The sequence below is a fragment of the Propithecus coquereli genome, unplaced genomic scaffold (genome assembly GCF_000956105.1).
Source record: "Propithecus coquereli isolate 6110/MARCELLA unplaced genomic scaffold, Pcoq_1.0 Scaffold213, whole genome shotgun sequence".
NCBI lineage: Eukaryota > Metazoa > Chordata > Mammalia > Primates > Indriidae > Propithecus > Propithecus coquereli.
Window position 1 is genome coordinate 922,909 of NW_012146412.1, and position 20,698 is coordinate 943,606.

A 20,698-nucleotide genomic window follows, 5' to 3' on the forward strand; every position below is an offset into this window, starting at 1 on the left:
AAGTGAAATTAATTGAAACAAAATGCAGTATTCTTTCAAATTATGAAATAGTAAAAACCAATAAAACATACCGATAAAATTGCAAATTGTTTTGTTTTTATTTTTTTCCGAATTAAAAAATGTGGTTACACTAAACAATAATTTCATGGGAGAAATATGAGACAAGGCAGAATTCACTCAGAGACCACATCATTCCCTTTCTGTTCTCCACTGTCCAGGTTTTGCAGTGATTGCTCAATGAATGCATAAATTTTAGGCAGGGTCTAACACAGAAAACTTTTTTTCAATTATGCTGGCTTTGAATCTTTAAATGCTTTTTTATCAATCATTTTTATTTTGAAAAACATGGAAACAAATCATACTTATGGTAAAACTATTTTCTTTCTATAGAGAGAAATAGCCCGGAAACTTGCAAATCCTAAGCAGCCAACAAATCCTTTTCTAGAGATGGTCAAATTTCTGTTGGAAAGAATTGCACCTGTGCACATTGATTCAGAAGCCATAAGGTAAGCTAGGAAATAAATTCTCTCAAAAATAGATTTTAATATGAAACAACAGTGTAGTAAATTCAAATTTTGGGCCCCTAAACAGACTTAAAAAGCTTCTCAGAATACCTCTTTGTAATGGCAGACGCATACATCATTCAGCTTGAAAGTTCTATTCACTTTTATGATCTTTGGCTTTAATTAATGCTGTTCATTTTTGAAGCGTTCTTGTGTTTATTTTTAGCTTATCTGTGCTCATTAAAGAAAACCTAGAACATAGAGATAGGTAGAAAGAAGAAAATTTTAGATCTATGTGGATATCAACCAACCTCTGAATTTTCTGAAAACATTTTAATGGCCACATAATATTCTGTAGCACGTATTATAGCACTGTTCACTTGATGTCTCAGAACAGAATGTGTGTTGTAGAAAAGAGGACAAGATTGTCATTAGATAAATCTGGTTTCAAATGTAAACGTGGCTTTGGAAAAACTCTAGTTTATCTGAGTTTTCATTTATTTTCTACTTCAGTGTGGGTATACAAATCTCATTTGATGATTATGAGAATTAGAGATAATATTTAAAAAGTAAGCAGCCTAAGGCCAGGCACTGGCTCATGCCTATAATCCTATCACTTTCAGAAGCCAAGGCAGGAGGATTGCTTGAGGCAGATGTCCAAGACCAGCCTGAACTACATAGCAAGACCCCATCTCTACAAAAAATTTAAAAAATTAGCCGGGCATGGTGGTAGGTGCCTGTAGTCCTAGCTTCCCAGGAGGCTGAGGTGAATCATTTGAGTGTAGGAGTTCAGGGCTGCATTGAGCTATGATGGAACCACTGTACTCCATCCAGCCTGGATGACAGAAAGAGTAAGCAGCTTACCATCATAAACATTAAATGACAGCAATTGATTTTTATTAACTATTCCCATAATTTCAGACATTTCAGGTGGTTCTAATGATTTCCTGTTATAAACTTCGGTGGGTGATTTTCTCTTACATTAGTCATTTTTGCAGTGGATACGCTATATATCTCTTTCTGTGCTGGGTTAAGTAGTATTTGGTTCTTTTCCAAACAGCCTAGAATTCAGAATCAGTTCTAGTGCCCAAGCCATTATTTCACGTTATGTAAATCACTGCTGTGGTTGTATCACATACTGATTGAATTAGTTTGCTAGGGCTGCCATAACAAAATACCAAAAACTGGATGGCCTAAACAACAGAAATAATTTTTTACAGTTCTGGAGGCTGTAGCCTAAGATCAAGGTATATCAACAAGTTTGATTTTTTTTCTGAAACCTCTCTCATTGACTTGCAGAAGGCCTCTGTCACACTGAGACTCCAGATACAAATCCATGCTTTTACAACCAGCTAATTTTTTACAAAGGTGCTAAGAACATACAATGGGGAAAAGACACTCTCTTCAATAAATGGTGCTAGGGAAACTGGAAAGCCACATGCAGAAGAATGAAAGTAGACCCCTATCATTCACCAGTATACAAAAATCAAGTCAGAATTGACTACTTTAAAAAGATTTCCTTATCCTTTTATTTTCTTACTTGCAAATAAGGAAACTAAGGATATAAAGTTTTAAGGGAATCATTGGTCTGTTCACAGCTGAGTATTGTCAAAAATCATAACTTAAACCTAGATGTATGTGTTATTTTCCATGTCATTGTCCTTTGCTCTGTACCATTTGATTTTTTTTTTTTTTTTGAGACAGAGTCTCACTCTTTTTGCCCGGGCTAGAGTGAGCGCCATAGTGTCAGCCTAGCTCACAGCAGCCTCACACTCCTGGGCTCAAGCAATCCTTCTGCCTCAGCCTCCCGAGTAGCTGGGACTACAGGCATGCGCCACCATGCCCGGCTAATTTTTTCTATATATTTTTAGTTATCCGATTAATTTCTTTCTATTTTTAGTAGAGACAGGGTCTCGCTCTTGCTCAGGCTGGTTTCGAACTCCTGAGCTCAAACAATCCGCCGGCCTCGGCCTCCCAGAGTGCTAGGATTAACCATTTGATTTTAATAGGATAGATCAAGGGTATAATACAGTAAAAGTAGGCACTCTTGCCTACACATATTAACTTTGAAAGAGACATGTAATAGCATTAGGAAATCAAGTCCCCCATGAAGCCTCACCGGGTTTCATTACTTCAGCAAATTATGAGCTAGTGTTAGATCTCCACTGTGAAAAGACCAAAAACTCAGTTTTTTCAGTAGCATCATGAGTTGTTTGGGCTCAGAGAAAGCAACTTATGGTTAAGATTTCTAATAGAATAATTTTATGCAAATGTCAATTTATAAATTTTAGTGAGAAATAAGTCATATAATCCTTCCATGTAATCAAATCTTCATGGAATATTAAATTACAGATATAAGATTTATTCATTTAACATAAACTTACTAAAATGGAGTGATTTGTAAAGTACATTGAGTAATTGGGGAAGATTACATAACCCAACTTGTGTGGGATGGGTTAATTGTTAGCAAAGGCTCCTGAAATAATGCAGCAGTTAGGATGCGTAGTGAAAGATAGTAGGAATTATAGGGATTATCCCAGTGAGGATTGCAGGGGAAGTGTGGTGCAGGTAAGCAGCCCTGTGTCCTAGGATACATTATTTAAGCTACTCTGAGCTTCCGTTTCCTCGTCTTTACAATAAGGACAACAATAATTACTACTCACTAGAGTTATCAAAAGGCTTAAATAATATATGAATGTGTAAAACTCTTAGCATAATGCCTCACATATATTAAGTGCTGAATAAATGTTAGTAACGATTCCAGGAACAAAAACTAGCAGATACAAAAGAATAAAAGGAAAAGCAATCAAGAAATATTTTTAAAATTGCATGTACTTTAACAGAAATATAGGATTTTGAAAGCAAGGATTGGGGATAGTAGAAAATCATTCTAAATGTAACCTTTTATTTCCTAAGTTTTTTCCCCCAGACATATATATCCATAGAAATTAATGTACATATGCTACAGTTAGTTAATGTTCTATAGGTAGTTTGAAAATGAAGTAGTCATTGTGATAATGGTTGAAACCTAGGAGAGAGGGTAAAGTTTTAAAAAGAAAAAGGTGGAAGACCAAATCCTCAGGGAAATTAGTAATTAAGGGTCTACCGGAAGATACAGAATTCATTGTTTAAAAAAAAATTTTGAGGGGGGCAAAGTAAAAATCAGAAAAAAGTGATGTCACAGGAGCTAAAAGAGAGCCTAAAAGCTGGAGGGGTCAGATTAGGAAAAGGAAAAAAATCACAATGGTCAGAACAGTTTCTGTGAGGTAGCAGGGGCAAATCCAGAGTACCGTGGATTCAGAGAGACATCAGACAGTGCTTCCCAACATCTACATTATGGTACACAGAGAAAATGATAGATAATATTTGAACAGAGAAGACTGCTCAAGCCTGGTGTTAACTGGCCTAGCTCAGTAGGAACCCATTAGGTCCCACTTGGCTACCCTGAGGTTTGAGACAATCAAAGATATCAATAACCTTGTCACACTTCCAAACTCTGTTTTAGGAGATAAACTGAAATGGGCGGACGACCAGTGTATACAGTTTAGCTATAAAAAGTAAAGGAGAGGGCCAGGCGTGGTGGCTCACACCTGTAATCCTAGCACTCTGGGAGGCTGAGGCAGGAGGATTACTTGAGGTCAGGAGTTCGAGACCAGCCTCAGCAAGAGTGAGGATCCCGTCTCTACTAAAACATAGAAAAAAATTAGCCAGGCAACTAAAAATAGAAAAAATTAGCTGGACATGGTGGCGCATGCTGGGAGGCTGAGCCCAGGAGTTTGAGGTTGCTGTGAGGTAGGCTGACGCCACGGCACTCTAGCCCGGGCAACAGAGTAAAGCCGTGTGTCAAAAAAAAAAAAAAGGAGGAAGGGGGAGAAAAAGGAGATAATGGAAAGGGAGTAAGCATGAAGAAGAGTCTTGCTGTTGTTTTTAACTAAAGAATTTTGAATATTATTGAAAAGAAAAGAAATCGAAGATGAGGGAAGGGGAATATGACTATGATGGAGCAACATTCCTAAGGAAGCAGAACAGGAAGAAGGACAACTTACCTTATGACATGATGAAATAATAGACACACATTAAAGGAAGGTAGAAGATAAAGTCTGGAAAATTAGAAGAGTTTTTACTCAAGGACTCCATTATTCTCCCTTATGCTAAAGATGAGATTGTCTGCTCAATGGAAGGATTTAGACCTGAGTTAGAAAGGTGAGGGTTTGTAACAGTTGTTGAACAGCATAGGAGAGAAAGGAACGCAGACTTCCCAAGCAGTTTTGAAGAGGTAGGTGGTCTGGTGATGAACTTTTGCTTGATGATACCCCTGTGAAGTATATGGAGGATATATTATTTAACTAATGTATAAATGAGGAAAGATTGTAGTCTTATAACAGGTAAGACTACAATCCTGGTTTTAAGACTTGGGTCTTTTTTTTATGGCTCCTTGACTTACAGTGGTGATTACCAACATTGCAGTGAAAGCAGAGATGATTTCTGTCATGTTTTGCTCTGTATTTCCATTATAGACGATAAGACTTGGAAAATGATAGGTAGTCAATAAGTACTTACTAAATAAGTGTATACATGGAACCTATCATAAGTAGTCAGATACATTGATAAATTTTTCAAACGTACTTATAATCTTGTTAAATTCATGCATTGTTTAATAGGATTTCTTAATAAACTTAATTTGGAATATTTTTTCTCAAATTGGAAGCAGTTTTTGAAAATATATAATATCAGAGCTAAAAATTTCAGAAAACAAGATACATTAGACAGATTTCTTAGATGGAACATAAAAGCACAAGCATTGAAAAAAATACTTTTTTTTCTCTCTGCAAGATACTGTTAAGAAAAAAAATATCAAGCCATAGATAAGAGAAAATACTTGAAAAGTATGTATTTGATAAAGGATTATATCGAGGATATGTAAAGAACTCTGACTACTCAATAAGACAAAGGACTTGATTTTACAATGGTCAAAATATTTGAACAGGCACTTTACCAATAAGATACATACAGTCAACACTATTCCTCATTAGGGAAATGCAAGTTGAAATTATACTGAGAAATACCACTACACACCCGCTAGAATGGCTAAAATTAAAGAAACTGACTATCCCAAGTGTTGATGAGGGGCCATATGGACTCACCAAACCAGGTCTTGGTGAGACGGAAAATAGTTCCTTATAACAATAAATGTCCACGTAACATTACCATCCAACCCAGGAATCCTAGTACTAGCTATGTGCCTAAGAGGAAAGAAAACATACACTCTCATAAAGACTTGTACTTATTTTAGCAGCTTTATTCATAGTATCTGTAAACTAAAAGTACCCAGAAGTACCCACAGGCTGTGGTAAATTCATACAATGGAATTTTTGTTTCTTTCTATTCAGTAATAGAAACAAACTCTGATAATGTGCAACAACATGGATGAGTCTTGAAAGCATTATGTCATGTAGACAATGTCAGACACAAAATATATGAAATTCTAGAAAACCTTGGTGACAGAAACCAATCAGTGGTTGCCCGTGTGGAAAGAGGGAGAGGTCGAATGCAAAAGGGGGATATCAGGCAATTTTTTGGGGGATATGGGAATGTTATATACATGTGTGTGTATCTCCTCAGTACCACTAGAATGATTATAATAAAAAGATGTATTGGTGAAGATGTGGAAAAATTGGCACCCTCATATATTGCTATTAATAGTAGGAATGTGAAATGGCGGAGCTGCTTTGGAAAACAGTTTGACAGTTCCTCAGAAAAGTTAAACATAGAGTTATCACATGACCCAGTAGTTCCATTCCTAAGTTCATGCTCAAAAGAAATGAAAATATTTATCTGTGTTCATACAAAACCTGAGCATAAATGTTTACAGGAACATTATTCGTAATAGCAAAAGAAATGGAAACAACCTAAATATTCATCAACTGTTGAATGGATTAATAAATTTTCTTATATCCATATACTGGAATATTATTTGGAAATAAAAAATGATATGCTGATACATGCTATAACATGGATAAACCTCGAGAACATGCTAAGTGAAAGGTGGTTACAGAGACCACATATTTTATGATTTCATTAATATGGAATGTTCAGAATAGACAAATTTATACAGGCAGAAAATAGATTAGTGAATGCCCAGGGCTGGGGGGAGTCGGGAGTAAATGGGGAGTGACTGCTGGTGGGTGAGGGGTTTGGCTTAGGACAGTGAGGGAGTGTGTTCAGCAAGGAGCTCATGGTTGCACATTCCTGTGAATATTCTACAACCACCAAATTGTACATTTTAAGTAGGCAGATTATATGGTATATACATTATACGTAAAGCTAATGTTCACAAACACACACTTACCAAGTTGTTTTTCAAAGAAAAGTTACTGTATTATCTGAAGATATTAATGAATTTTTAAATCTTGTGATATAGAAGGGGAAATAAAAGTGCTAAAATTAGTTTAAATTTCAACATCTGTATCCTATTTTTTTTCCTTTCTTTTTTACAGACAGAGTCTTGCTCTGTTGCCTAGGCTAGAGTGCAGTGGCATCATCATAGCTCACAGCAACCTCAAACTCCTGGGCTCAAGCTATCCTCCTGCCTCAGCCTCCTGAGTAGCTAGGAGTAGAGGTGCATGCCACCACACCTGGCTGATTTTTTCTATTTTTAGTAGAGACAGGATCTCACTCTTGCTCAGGCTGGTCTCAAACTCCTGACCTCAAATAATCTCCTGCCTTGGCCTCCCACAGTGCTAGGATTACAGGAGTGAACCACCGTGTCTAGCCCCTATGTATATTTTGTACTTAAATAATACCAAAGGAAAAAAATTTAACCCAAATCTTTATTTGAATATTTGCTATGTACTAGGTTATTTGTTGTAATAGTTTAATATTCTTGTAATAAGGTAGTACCTTCATCAGTTTACTGATGTGTAAATAGAATCTCAAAATAAAACACATTTTTTTTTAACTTATAATAGTACAATGTTGCTGCATAGTCTGATTTTTATTGACCAGGTAATATTCCGTTTTGTGGTAGTAGTTTGAAAAACTAACTCCATGATTTTGGGCAATTATATAATTTCTGACTGATGAATCTGATTATGAGTGATGAATTGCTTTTTTGCTATAAATCTCTAGAAATAAAATTACTGATTCTGTAAATTGCCAGTGATTAATTTAATACATTTGTCCATGTATATATGTACTATTTGTATTTTGTTTTGAGTGAATTGTCATTTGCCCATTCGGGAAACTGAAAATGATCCCTTTATATATGGAAATGAATATTAAATCGCTTATGCTTACAAAATATATTACTAGTATGTTATATCATTTAGTTTTGTTATTTTTTAGTAGAGGTTTTATTACACATTAAATTTTTTAGGGGGTTAAACTAAAAAGGACACTCAGCTGTCAAATAGAAGACAGATTTTCACTTCTTTCCCCACACAAACTTCTTTGAATGTGATCTTTTAATATTCTGTATATATTCTGTCACAGTGCAATTGGAATACAGTTATTAATCAAGTATTGTTACTAATTTACATTTTCTTCTTTTAATAGTGCACTAGTAAAATTGATGAATAAATCAATAGAGGGGACAGCAGATGATGAAGAGGAGGGTGTAAGTCCAGACACAGCTATTCGTTCAGGGCTTGAACTTCTTAAGGTATTTTTGAAAGAGTTTTCTTTCCATGTATTTCCATAGGGTCATAATTGGCAGTCCTTTCAGGATATGCAAAAATCAGGCTTATTTCATTGGAAACTATTTGAAAGATTAAAAATTTGTCTTAGAAATCAGATTACATAAAATATTGTTTTTACGTCAGAATCATGTAAAATAATTATTTTGCATTATAAAATATTTTTTGGTTTTGCTGTTTCATTCATTATTTGCTTGCCTGCTACTCTTGTAACATTGTACGCTAAATAATCTAGTGTTAACTTTCAAAGAACGTGCATCTGGGGCAGTAGGACTGCTGACTGTAATTACTGTATGACGGCATGTCTGATTAGCAAATTATTCAACAACTTGTAATCATAATAGATGCCAAAGAATTCAGCGAATTGAGCAATTAGTAAGAGCCAGGTGACTTGACTTTGTGGACACAATACTACTTAATCTAGGGAGAACAAATGTCATCAAAAGGACTAGGTCTTGGCATATTTGAGAAATCCTTGGGAGACTGGCCTGACTGGAGAAAAAGGTTGGTTCCAGATTGTGGAATGCCACTGGAGCAGAAAGGTACCCTCAGAGGCTTTTAGCCTGGCTTTCAACCAGCGCGTCATAGAGCTTGCAGTAGAGTAAAGAGGGGAAGATATTGACAGCAAAGGGACACTGGGACCATTGCAACATAAACTGAAGGAGAGAGACAAACCACTGCAATGAACACTAGCTAGAAAAGAGAGTGATGGATCTTAAATACCATTTCATTGAAAGAATGGACAAGATGCCCATGAATAAGATTTTAATTATATTTTTAATAATTGATTTATTTTTAAGTAGTTTTACAAGTGAAGATAAATGTTTTTAATGGATTGACTTTTATTGTTTTTCAAATGTAATTTTCCATTTTTCTGTAAATAAAATCACATAACTAAATATTATCACTCCAAACCTCACCAAATTTCTCTGCATTTTATGACCCATTAAATAAATGTTTATTGAGTAAGTTAATGCTTGGTTCCCTCTTCTCCTTGCCTCTCTACTTTTAAGCCCTTATTCCTGAACTCAATTGTTTAAACTTTTAGAAGGTAAACTTTGTAGACACGTCATATATAACATGCTGAAAATTCCTTAAGGATAGGCTGGGGTTCCTGTCATAATAAATGAGAGAATAATTATATATTATAATCATAATTAAAATTGTATAATGTTTTTGTTGATAGTTATGATAAAAGGACTTTTTGATAAATTTCACTTAAAATACTTGCTCATAGATTTTCTTTTTGCCAGTCAAATAAAGCTCTCAGGATTTTGTTTACATTACACAAAGATTGAGTCACTAAGTATGGAGCTTTTATTTCAACTATACACATTCCTTTACCTAAATACAATATATTTTCAAACTGATAATTGTTATTAATATTGGAAATCACACTCTAAAAATGGAGCCATGTTTTTTGCATTCTAAGTAGCAGAATAGAGTAAGAGGTGAAGAAGAAAATAGGGCAGAGGCTGTATCAACTGTCTCAGGAAGTAACTGGAAGCTACCACATAGTATTTCTGTTAATGTGTCATTAGCCACAACTAACTGCAAGGGAGACTAAGAGATGTAATCTCTATTCTGTGTAGCTAGCATATGTACCCTGGAATTTTAAATTTTATTTATTGCGGAAAGTAATTCTCCTTTTTTAATGGATTAAAACCATTGTCTGTACTTCTAAAGCTGTATCTATTCCTCCAGGTTCTGTCTTTCACACACCCTACCTCGTTCCACTCTGCAGAGACGTATGAGTCCTTGTTACAGTGCCTAAGAATGGAAGATGACAAAGTGGCAGAAGCTGCTATACAAATTTTTAGAAATACCGGCCACAAAATAGAAACAGACCTTCCCCAGATACGATCGTGAGTGTATTTTCTCTCTTCGTAAACATAAAGGTTGCTAAGTATGGGAGCCATGGAATCATTGTTTTCCTTTCATGTAGGAAGCTAGGAGAAAGGAAAGACAACTTTTATTTAGAAGCTACTTTTCTGTATCCTCCTCTGTTTTGTCTGTCCCTTGCCTCACATCCCTCCCCCACCATTAGAATATAGGTAGAGTAACAAACTGAAGCTGTTTATCACAGAATGATTTTAAGATATTAATAATCAAAAGTTATCACAGAATTTCGTGTTTTATTATATTTGTGATTAATATATCTTTCTAATCTGTATATATTCATCTTTTTCTAACTGTATTATAAATTCAATAACTACCACCTTCCTAACCCACCAAAGAATAAGGCAATCAAATAATGTGCTTAGTAAAATATTTATTAGTTGCTTGGTTGTTGACAGTGATATGTTTGTTACTTTGACCACTTCCTCTAGATCAGCTTTCTTCTCATAAGAATGAAGTACATTTTGGTATTTTCACTTTGGAATCTTGTTAGGGTCAAACTTGTGCTTAGAGTTTATATTTATACTTAAAATATCTAGGAGACATCTTTTGGAGAAAGAATACATTGCTGATAACTGTTGAATCAGGTGTTCAGAGTGTATGCAAGTAGTTCATTGTATATCCAAATACATACTGGTTTTTCTTCACAAGATGATAATAGGACAAGTAGACTCCTAAAGTTTGTATTAAATTTGTGAGCCAATAGTTCAATTTGTGAAATAATTCAATATTTCTTATACATTCTCTTCATTCTCAGTACTGTACTGGCTAATACAAAAGAATTACGACAGTTAGTCCCTGCCCTAAGGAGTTTATATTCTAGAGATAATAGACTTTATACACAGTGGGATAAAGTTTCTGGTGAGTTTTTCAAGGTAGGAAAAACTATACATTTTTTAAGGGATAGAGTTAGAAAAAGGAACTGCAAAATTAGGAATACCTACTTAGAGGGTAAATATAAAAAAATAAGTCATGAAACAAAAGGAAGCAGAAGAAAGATGGGTATAGGTGGAAGAGTTAACTTTGGATATAAGGAATAAAACCTCCTTTTCTTTAGACCAATGGGAAAGGAAGGATATAATAACTGGAAAGCAGAAAAGCACAATATTAAGCACTTCAGTAATAATCCTGATGGCATCATTGGATTGTAGCACTCTAGGAAAAGAGAGAGGTTAAAGTTGATTTTTCTATCATTTCATTTGGCTATGAAAAATTAATAACAGTTTGATTAAAAGTATATCTTGGCCGAGCGCGGTGGCTCACGCCTGTAATCCTAGCTCTCTGGGAGGCCGAGGCGGGCGGATTGTTTGCCTGAGCAAGAGCGAGGCCCCGTCTCTACTAAAAATAGAAAGAAATTAATTGGACAACTAAAAATACATAGAAAAAACTAGCCGAACATGGTGGCACATGTCTGTAGTCCCAGCTACTTGGGAGGCTGAGGCAGAAGGATCGCTTGAGCCCAGGAGTCTGAGGTTGCTGTGAGCTAGGATGACGCCACGGCACTCTAGCCCGGGCAAAAGAATGAGACTCTGTCTAAAAAAAAAAAAAAAAAGTATATCTTACTTTGTTACTCACAAGTGTTCCAAGAAATGTTACTCAGGAAAGTGAGTTTGTGAAAGGAAGACTAAACAGGGGAGAGGAAAGACAACTTTTATTTAGAAGCTCAATCAAGAGCTTAATTAAGGAAGGCTAGTTGAGCATGGAAACCCCTGACTCCTAATCCCAAACCTCCATAGAAAGAAACTTGAGGCAAAATCACAAATGTCAAATCAAACCTGTACTAACTAGCATACATTCCAGTTTTTGGTTGAGGTGCATGGCCTGGGGCCTGCAGTATTCCTTTTGATATCTAGCCTTTCATTATCATAAGAGGGCCAATGTCACCATTGCATTTGATATAACTGACTTTATAATCTATAAAACAGGATCTTTTCTAATTGTATTAAGTGTATGCCAAGTATCTTTCCTTAAATTTTTATTTTGTCTTACAAATTTTCTTCTGATTATGTAAATACTTCTAAGGTCATTGTAAAACACTGAAACTGGAAAATATTAAGGAACAGTTTCACTATTAATATTTTGATATGTATAACATTTATGAATGTTCATCTACTTGATCTGTATGTCTTGTTTCTTACAGGTTCATATAAACATGTTATTTTCTTCATTCTAATTTTTTTCCATTTCATCTATATTTAATGCTTTAAGACTGTAATACATTTTTCCATATTTTATAGGAAGACAGTTTTAGATTACTCTTCCATATCAGCAGAGAGGTTAAATGTATGGATTTTGGAAGAAATGGTTATCTTCAAATCCCAACTCTACCATTTCCTTCCTTTGTCATCTTAGGAGGCTTAAATAACATCTTTGTGCTTCACTTTTTTCATCTGTATAATGGCGTTAAAATAGTCCAGTGTGGATAGTTACGAACATTAGGTGAATTAATGCAGGTAAAAAACACCTAGAATGATGCCTGGCACGTGTACTCAATAATTAGATATTTTTCTTATTAGGTATAGATATGTTCAGGTGGTCTTATTACCATTCTGCCAATAAATATGTGTCTGTGTCTTTGCATATTTTCTTTCACTGGTATTAATATTTCAGGTGTTTAATAAAACTTGGCCTTTTGCTATTCTTTTTCCGTGGCTACTTTGAAATAACTGAAGGGGCTTATAAAAGGGAGCTACAAAATTAGGAATACCTACTTAGAGTGTAAATGTAAAAAATAGGTCATGGGACAAGCTTTAGATTATAAATTAAGGGTGGCTTGTTTGTTCTTTTTCTATATTCGTGAGGTAGCTTTAAAATGAAAATTGTCTCCTGAAGTAACCTTCTTCTTGAGGTATTGTATTTCTTGGATTCTACTTGGGGACAGAGAGGGAGCTTTAAATCTTTCTATAGATCAGATAAATTTTAGGAGAGGCTTCTCTACTAGCATACATCCAAATAAGGGAAATGGGAGACAACCAAAAGAATATTTGTTGGTTTATGGACTTTAAAAAAAAAAAACTATATATTTTTTTTGCAGGACCTTAATTCCCATTTTACATCAAAAAGCAAAGAGGGGTACTCCACACCAAGCAAAACAGGCTGTGCACTGTATACACGCCATATTCTCAAATAAAGAAGTCCAGCTTGCACAGATTTTTGAGGTATATATAAGACATAGGATGTGTTTATATTGGTCTTTATTTTTTAAAGCTTTGTGGTTTGATGAAGATGGGAGCTAATTTTTTTTTAAGCTATTTATAGGTAGTCCTACCCTAAAACATAAATTCCTTGGGAGCAGGGATTCTGTCTATTTTATTCAGCAATGTATTTCCAGGCTTTAGGTCAGGTTATATGTTCAAATGCTTCATATTGAAGGATGTTGTATGTCTGTGTTAGAACATTTTACTTAATTTTAGCCTTTTAGGTTCAGTTGTCCATTTATGCTCAGAAAGTGTTTAGTAGATGGCTTTTAACAACCCAGTTTAAAGTACCTAACAACCCTATCTGAAAGTTAATCTTGTTTCCCTTTCTTTACATGTACTCTTTGGCCTGATTTTGTGTTAGAAAGGTATTGGAGACAGTGTGAACAGAACCCAGTGAATTCTTATTTTTATGATTTAAGGTCATTTAAAATGTCCGACAGGATAAGAAATTCACCAGCATAGCAAACTTTTTGTTGTAGATGGGTTGAAAATAATGCTGATCTGATGAATCAGAAACATTCTTGTTTTTACTTCTTTTAATAGGCTTTATTTTTTTTTCTTTTTTTGCTACATTATGTCAGTCATAAAATTTTAATAGGTGAATTAAGAAGCAAGTGTCTAATGTGGTTGAAGTTAGTTATATCATTAAAACAGATTGGTTTGGGCATAATAGATTCAGGAGGACTCAGGAAAATTTACTGTTTCTGTAGAATGTCTGTATGTTTATGAAACAAATGGGTAATTTTGTCTGTTTTATTTTGATAGCCACTCAGTAGGAGTCTGAATGCTGATGTACCAGAACAACTTATAACTCCATTAGTTTCATTGGGCCACATTTCTATGTTAGCACCAGATCAGTTTGCCTCCCCAATGAAATCTGTAGTAGCAAATTTTATTGTGAAAGATCTGCTAATGAATGACAGGGTAAGTTCCTCATTTATTAAATTTAGAATTGTGAGATTAAGACTGTTTACATCTTTGTTTATCACAGAAACACTTCCATTTCTCTCTATAATAAATTCTCTTTTCCTTTTAAATTATTGTATATTAGCCCTTCTTATTTATTTATTTCCAAATGACTTCCTGATTTCAGGGTAGCTATTGATAGAACTTAACATTTAAGAAAGAAAAAATGAGAAGATGAGATGGGAGAATCATTAAATAAAATATGTAAGTCAGATGCTAATTATCCTGACCTTTGAAGTACAGTTTACAATTTTCTGGAGTGCTTGAATTTTGTTTTATTAAACATTGTTAAAATGTAAGTAGGTTTGATTTTTGACTAGTTTTTTGACTACATTGCACTTTTGGCACTAGATTCATTGAATTGTGTGTGTATATATTCTGATTTATTACCTGTGAATTTGAACCCATGAATGTATATATTGAAAACTCTCCCTGAGTGATTTCTGAAACACCTCTTGGTTATGAATCACTACTTTACCAAATGTATCTAAATTAGAGAGTAATTGAATAGACACAAACTATTCTTATGTGCTGGGTTATTGTATATGACTTTCAATTAAGTGCTTACTGACCACAAATCCAACTTATCCAAACATCTCTAACCCACCCACATATTCTAGTAGTCTTGAGCCCTCAGTATCAGGAAATTAAAAAGAAAGGCACCTCTAGTGCACCTTCTGTACCCACATCCCCCACCTTTTGAATGCAGTAGACAAGGAGGGAAGAACATGACCTAGGTCTCATTTCCCATCCCACACATCCATGCTGTTGTGTGCACTCTTGATAGATGTGGCTGTCAACAAATGTGAAATTTAAGACACCTCTGAGATGGCGACTTAATTGTTGATAGGTCATATTTTAAGAGTCTTTATTATAGTAAAATATATGTAATGTAAAATTTGCCACTTTAACTGTGCAATTCATTGACATTTTATATATATATCTCCACATGGTTGCCTAATCACCACCACCATCCACCTCTAGAACTTTATCACCCCAGACAGAAACTATGTACTCTTTAAGCAATAAATCCCCATTCCGCCCTACCCTAGCCCCTCGTAACCTTTATTCTTTCTGGCTGTATGAATTTGCTTATTCTAGATATCTCTTATATAGTATTTGTCTTTTTGTGTCTGGCTTATTTCACTTGGCCTGTTTTCCAGGCTCATCCATGTTGTTGTATGTATCCAAACTTCATTCCTTTTATGGCTGAATAATCTTCCTTGTATGTTAATATATTCCACATTTATCTGTTCATCTGTTGATGGACCTTTGAGTTATTTCCACCGGTTAGCTATTGTGAATAATACTGATATGAACATTTGAGTCCCTGTTTTCTCATTAATTGAGTATATGCCTAGGAGTAAAATTGCAGGATCACATGGTCATTCTATAATTGAACTTTTTGAGGAACCACCAGACTATTTTCCACAGTGGCTGTACCATTTTACATTCCCACCAGCAAAGCATGAGGGTTCCAGTTTCTGCACATCTTAAACAACACTTGTTATTTTCCTTTTTTTAAAAATGATAGCCATCCTAGTAGATGTGAAGTAATATCTCATTGTGGTTTTAATTTGCGGTTTAGTAATGAATAGTATGTTCAGGATCTTTTCTGTGTGTTTATTTGCCATCTGTATGTCTTCTTTGGAGAGCTATCTATTAAAGTGCTCTACCCACTTTTAATTGCATTATTTTTTAATTTTACAGTACCATTTTGCAATTAGATGGATTATTTGTTATTGCTAAGTTTTAACAGATCTTTACATGTTCTGAATATTAAACCCTTGTCAGATATTTGCCAAATCCAAGATCATGAAGATTTCCCCTATGTCACCTTCTAAGAGTTTTATAGTTTTAGCTCTTAAATTAAGATGGTCCATTTTGAGTTAATTTTTGTATATGATATTAGATAGCGGTCCAGCTTCATTCTTTTGCTTGTGGATATGTTTTTCCAGCATCATTTGTTGAAGAGACTGTTCTTTTCCCAAAGATTGGTCTTGGCCCCCTTGTAAAAAACAAATTGGCCATATATACAAGTGTTTTCTGGGTTCTCTATTCTGTTCCTGTGGTCAATATGTCTATTCTTATGCCTGTACCAGCCATACTATCTTGATTACTATAGGTATAGTAAGTTTCAAAATTGGACAGTATGCATCTTCCAACTTTGTTCTTTTCTAAGTTCTGGTTCATGAGTTTCCTATAGGTTATTCAGAGCCTGTGTTAATTAGCATGAAAAACTTAATGAGCAAAAACTTAAAATTTTTTCTTTCTAAAAGCTAAATTTATTCAATTGTCTACAGTCTACAGGTGAAAAGAATGGAAAATTATGGTCTCCAGATGAAGAGGTTTCCCCTGAAGTACTGGCAAAGGTAAATTTGTGTAGGTCTTGATAACCTTTATGTTGAAAAAAGGAACGTTTGTAGGTATCCTTTTTTTTTTTTTTAACCTAATAGTTAACAAGCATTTTTTAATGAAGTACTTTATCTTAAAATCCTTAGCAAAAAGTTATTTGTTTCTCGGGGATATTGTAGTTGTTATTATTTATTGCATACATATACATCAGTGTCTTCTGCCTGTTAAAACAGTCTCATCGAGGCTGTCTTACACAGAGATTGATTGTAGAATATTGATGCTCAAAGCAACTCAAGCCTAACCCCACCACTACTATCTACAAACATATGAATATTAACTTGGCAAAGATAGATGATTATCACCAAATTGGTGACATTTGATAGATATAAATTAAACCTCAGTGAGGTGATTTTTAAAGTGGGTTTGGGATTTAAAATAAGAGATTATATCATCTTTGATAATCTGTTTCTCTTTGTGTAGCTTCATTGTCTTCATATATTCTATCAATTCCTTTTTTCTAGGTTGTCAATAAATATATAGTGAATACTACTTAAATTTTTTTGGCCAGTTTTTTCACATATACTGGTAACAGTCTTCTGAGTAGAGGTCTCCAACTAATTATGACTACAAATAATATGGAAATGCCAATTTTTTTGGTCAGAAAAAACAAGTGAGACAGAATCAAACTTGATGGTTTCTTCAAAGTAGTTTTTCAGTTCTACAAAAAATATGAAAGCCTATCTAAATTGTTTTTAATCACTGTAATCAATATAAAGTATATATTTTTGAATAATCTAAAAATCTTAGACAAGTGTTTAAGTGTGAAAAGCCTGAGTTCTGTATCCATCCAGACTTTGAGCAAATTATCACAGTAATGTGTCTCAGTTGCCTTACCTATTAGGAAAAAAGACTACCTCCCTCATAGAGTTTTGTGGGATATTAAATAAGTTAATACATGTATAGCTCTAAGAAAAGTGTGTGGTGCAGGTTAAATGCAGAATACCTAGTAGTTCTTATTATTACTGTTATTATCCAGTAGACTTGTTTAATAAAACGTGGCTGCTGCTGAGGATAAATAATCTCATTAATCTAGTTAGTATAAATTGATCTTCCCTTTAATTGGAATTTTAAGTTGCTTTCTTTTTTTAGCATGTTAATATTTTATAGGTACAGGCAATTAAACTTCTGGTAAGGTGGCTGTTGGGTATGAAAAACAACCAGTCTAAATCTGCCAATTCAACTCTTCGGTTATTATCAGCGATGTTGGTTAGTGAGGGTGACCTGACAGAGCAAAAGAGGATCAGGTGAGATTTTTCTTTATTTCCAGCTTTCTGAGCTCAGAAATTTTGGTAGAGTTTACATAGGAATTATTTGCCTGATTAATACTAAATGTTGTCATTTCACCATGTGCTCTGGAATTAAATTTTATATACTCAGGGTTCATCATTGTACTAGTATATTACTCTTTACTCCTAGAGACTATGAATTTTTTTCCAGTAAATATTTAGTCATAATCATACAGTCTAATGTTAAAGTTAGTGTGAACATTTGGTTCAATTAAACAGGTATTTTTTGAATTTCTACTCTTTGCAAAATACTATGAAAAGCATTGCACCAAAAACAGACAAGAAAAGTCCCTGCCTTCAGGAACTTATCCTGCAGTGAAGTGATTAAATAAATGGAGTGACTTGAGTGCCATGAAAGGAATTAAAATTTCAGTTGTGGTTCAAAGAAGGGAGAGACAAAGCCTCTTTGTGATTCTACAAATGCAAAAAGAAAACAAAATTGTTAACATTTCTACACATTTTCACTCTTCAAATGTATAAAATTGCCATCTTATTTCTGTTCCTTTTAAGATGGAAACAAAAGCTCGACTTTTCATGATCCTTGTTTCTTTCAAATCCTTGTTTTACTAGGGCCCAAGAGCACCAACAGAGATAACTAAAGAATTCTACTTATGATGCATTCCTTTTTTTTGAGACAGAGTCTCACTCTGTTGCTCTGGCTGGAGTTCAGTGACACAATTTCTCACTGCAACCTTGAATGTCTGGGCTCAAGTAATCCTTCCCACCTCAGACTCACAAGTAGCTAGGACTCTAGGTGTGTGCCACCACATCTGGCAGTTTTTCTTTTTTTTTATGTTTTGTAGAGTGGGATCTCGCTGTGTTGTCCAGGCCGGTCTTGAACTCTTGGCCTCAATGATTCCTCCTGCCTCGGCCTCCTAAAGCTCTGGGATTACAGGCACGAGCCACTGTGCTCGGCCATTTTCCTATTTGAAAATATGTATTAGAGCAGTGGTCCCCAACCTTTTTGGCACCAGGGAACAGTTTTATGGAAGATGGAAGACAACTTTTCTGTAGAACTGGGGGGACCTGGGGGACCACAGTGTTAGAGGAAAGAGGTTTAATCATTCATTTATACATTCAGTATTTATTGAACATTATCAGATACTAAGTATTGCTATGTTCTTTATTTTTAATTTTTAAAATTATTATTAGAGATGAGTTCTCACTATGTTGCTGGCCCCAAACTCCTGGGCTCAAGGAATCCTCCCACTTCTGCCTTCCAAGAATCTGGGACTACAGGCGCATACCACCGCGCCTCACTGCCGCATTATTTGAAGATACAAAACTCCCCGCTTCCGAGGAATGTGCAGTCATGCGGTCTAGTGGAGGAGATAGGAGATGAGCAATTACAATAGATGATACTTAATGCTTTGGTAAATTGTAGAAAACCACAGAAATTATTGTTATCATAGAATAAGCCAGAAATAGCCTTTTATCAACAGACTGATCATTAGAGCTGAGTTAGGGATGATGCAAAGCTTTAAATTTGGGGTAACTATACAGCATATAGCAGAGTCACAATAATGAGCTCTTACAAATGAAGGGTCTCAAATAGAGATGAAAACTATATATTATCAGTTTACCTGAAAAAGTTTAACATCACTTAATGTAACAAATACAATTTAAACCTCTTTTGCCCATCAAATAAAAAAAAATTTTTTTTAATGGGGTTGTGGAAATGGGTTCCTTCCTTACTCCTGTGAGTATAAATTGACACAGTCTTTGTAGGACTATTGGGTGTTTTGTATCTAGATCCTTAAAAATGTTTTTAGTCCTTTGACTGTTTTTTAAAATCATGAAATAATAAAAGTGATTGTATGATTTACAAAAATATAAACATAGACATGTTCATTCCAGCATTATTTACCATCACAAAAAAAAAATAGAATGGTTAACTATGGAACACCACCCATATGGAATGTTAGATCCTAATTAGAAATTATATATAGCATGATATTAGCTTGGGCTTGAGAATTAGAAACTTGTACAACTCTACACTCCGTTTATTAGCTGTGTGAACTTGTATAAAACACTTATTTTCTCTAAGCCTCAATTTGCTCACCTTATAGAGTGAAAATTAGTTGAGATAAAGGTGTTTCACACACTGCCTGGCACAGAGAAAGCACTCGATAGTAGCTATTATTTTCATTTCTGAGTCATCTGCCACAGAAGCCATTTGTGGATTCCCCAGTGTACCAGTATTCACATTAACAGTCCTGTTGTCTAAGAGTGCCATGTTTTCTCCTCTCGAATGCTTAGGAATAGTCCAGTGGGTTCAGGGTACCTTCTTCCATTTCCTAAAGTCATCAAAATATAAAAGCTGTGTTGTGTTCCACAAAGAAGTTGAAGTAGAAAGCCTGTCCTTCCACCCCATTCATTGTCACATTTACCATCTAGGTAATAAAAGTCATGGCATGGGGGTAGGAATGCCAAGGCCTCATAGGTTCCATTTGAAAACTTCATTCTACAAATACAAGAAAACCCCAGAAGCTAATACCTAAGACAAACAGTGGCTCTCATCTTCTTATCCTTTCCTTTTAAGTATTTGTCTGATACCTCTTCCCTAACTGTCGCCCTGCCATTTCAGCAGGCACATGTAGGATTAAGCTGGATTTCTGTTGGATTTCTATGTGTGTAGAGATATATACATAATAAAATTTGTAGGAAATAGATTTTAAATGGTGATAAGTGATTTTTAATTCTTCGGAGTTTTTTAAAATTAAATTTTCTAGAAT

The 20,698-nt window shown here is 34.7% G+C and overlaps 1 protein-coding gene across 1 annotated transcript in view; it reads left to right on the top strand.

Annotated features, from left to right (window-relative positions):
* The window catches only part of PDS5A (PDS5 cohesin associated factor A), a 163,809-nt gene that overhangs the window by 117,223 nt on the left and 25,888 nt on the right, over positions 1-20,698 (top strand). The window contains exons 16-22 of the mRNA XM_012644468.1: positions 391-506; positions 8,058-8,163; positions 9,902-10,062; positions 13,131-13,254; positions 14,062-14,220; positions 16,566-16,634; positions 17,785-17,921. Coding sequence (XP_012499922.1) covers positions 391-506; positions 8,058-8,163; positions 9,902-10,062; positions 13,131-13,254; positions 14,062-14,220; positions 16,566-16,634; positions 17,785-17,921 — 872 coding nt within the window. The remainder of the gene's footprint in view (positions 1-390; positions 507-8,057; positions 8,164-9,901; positions 10,063-13,130; positions 13,255-14,061; positions 14,221-16,565; positions 16,635-17,784; positions 17,922-20,698) is intronic.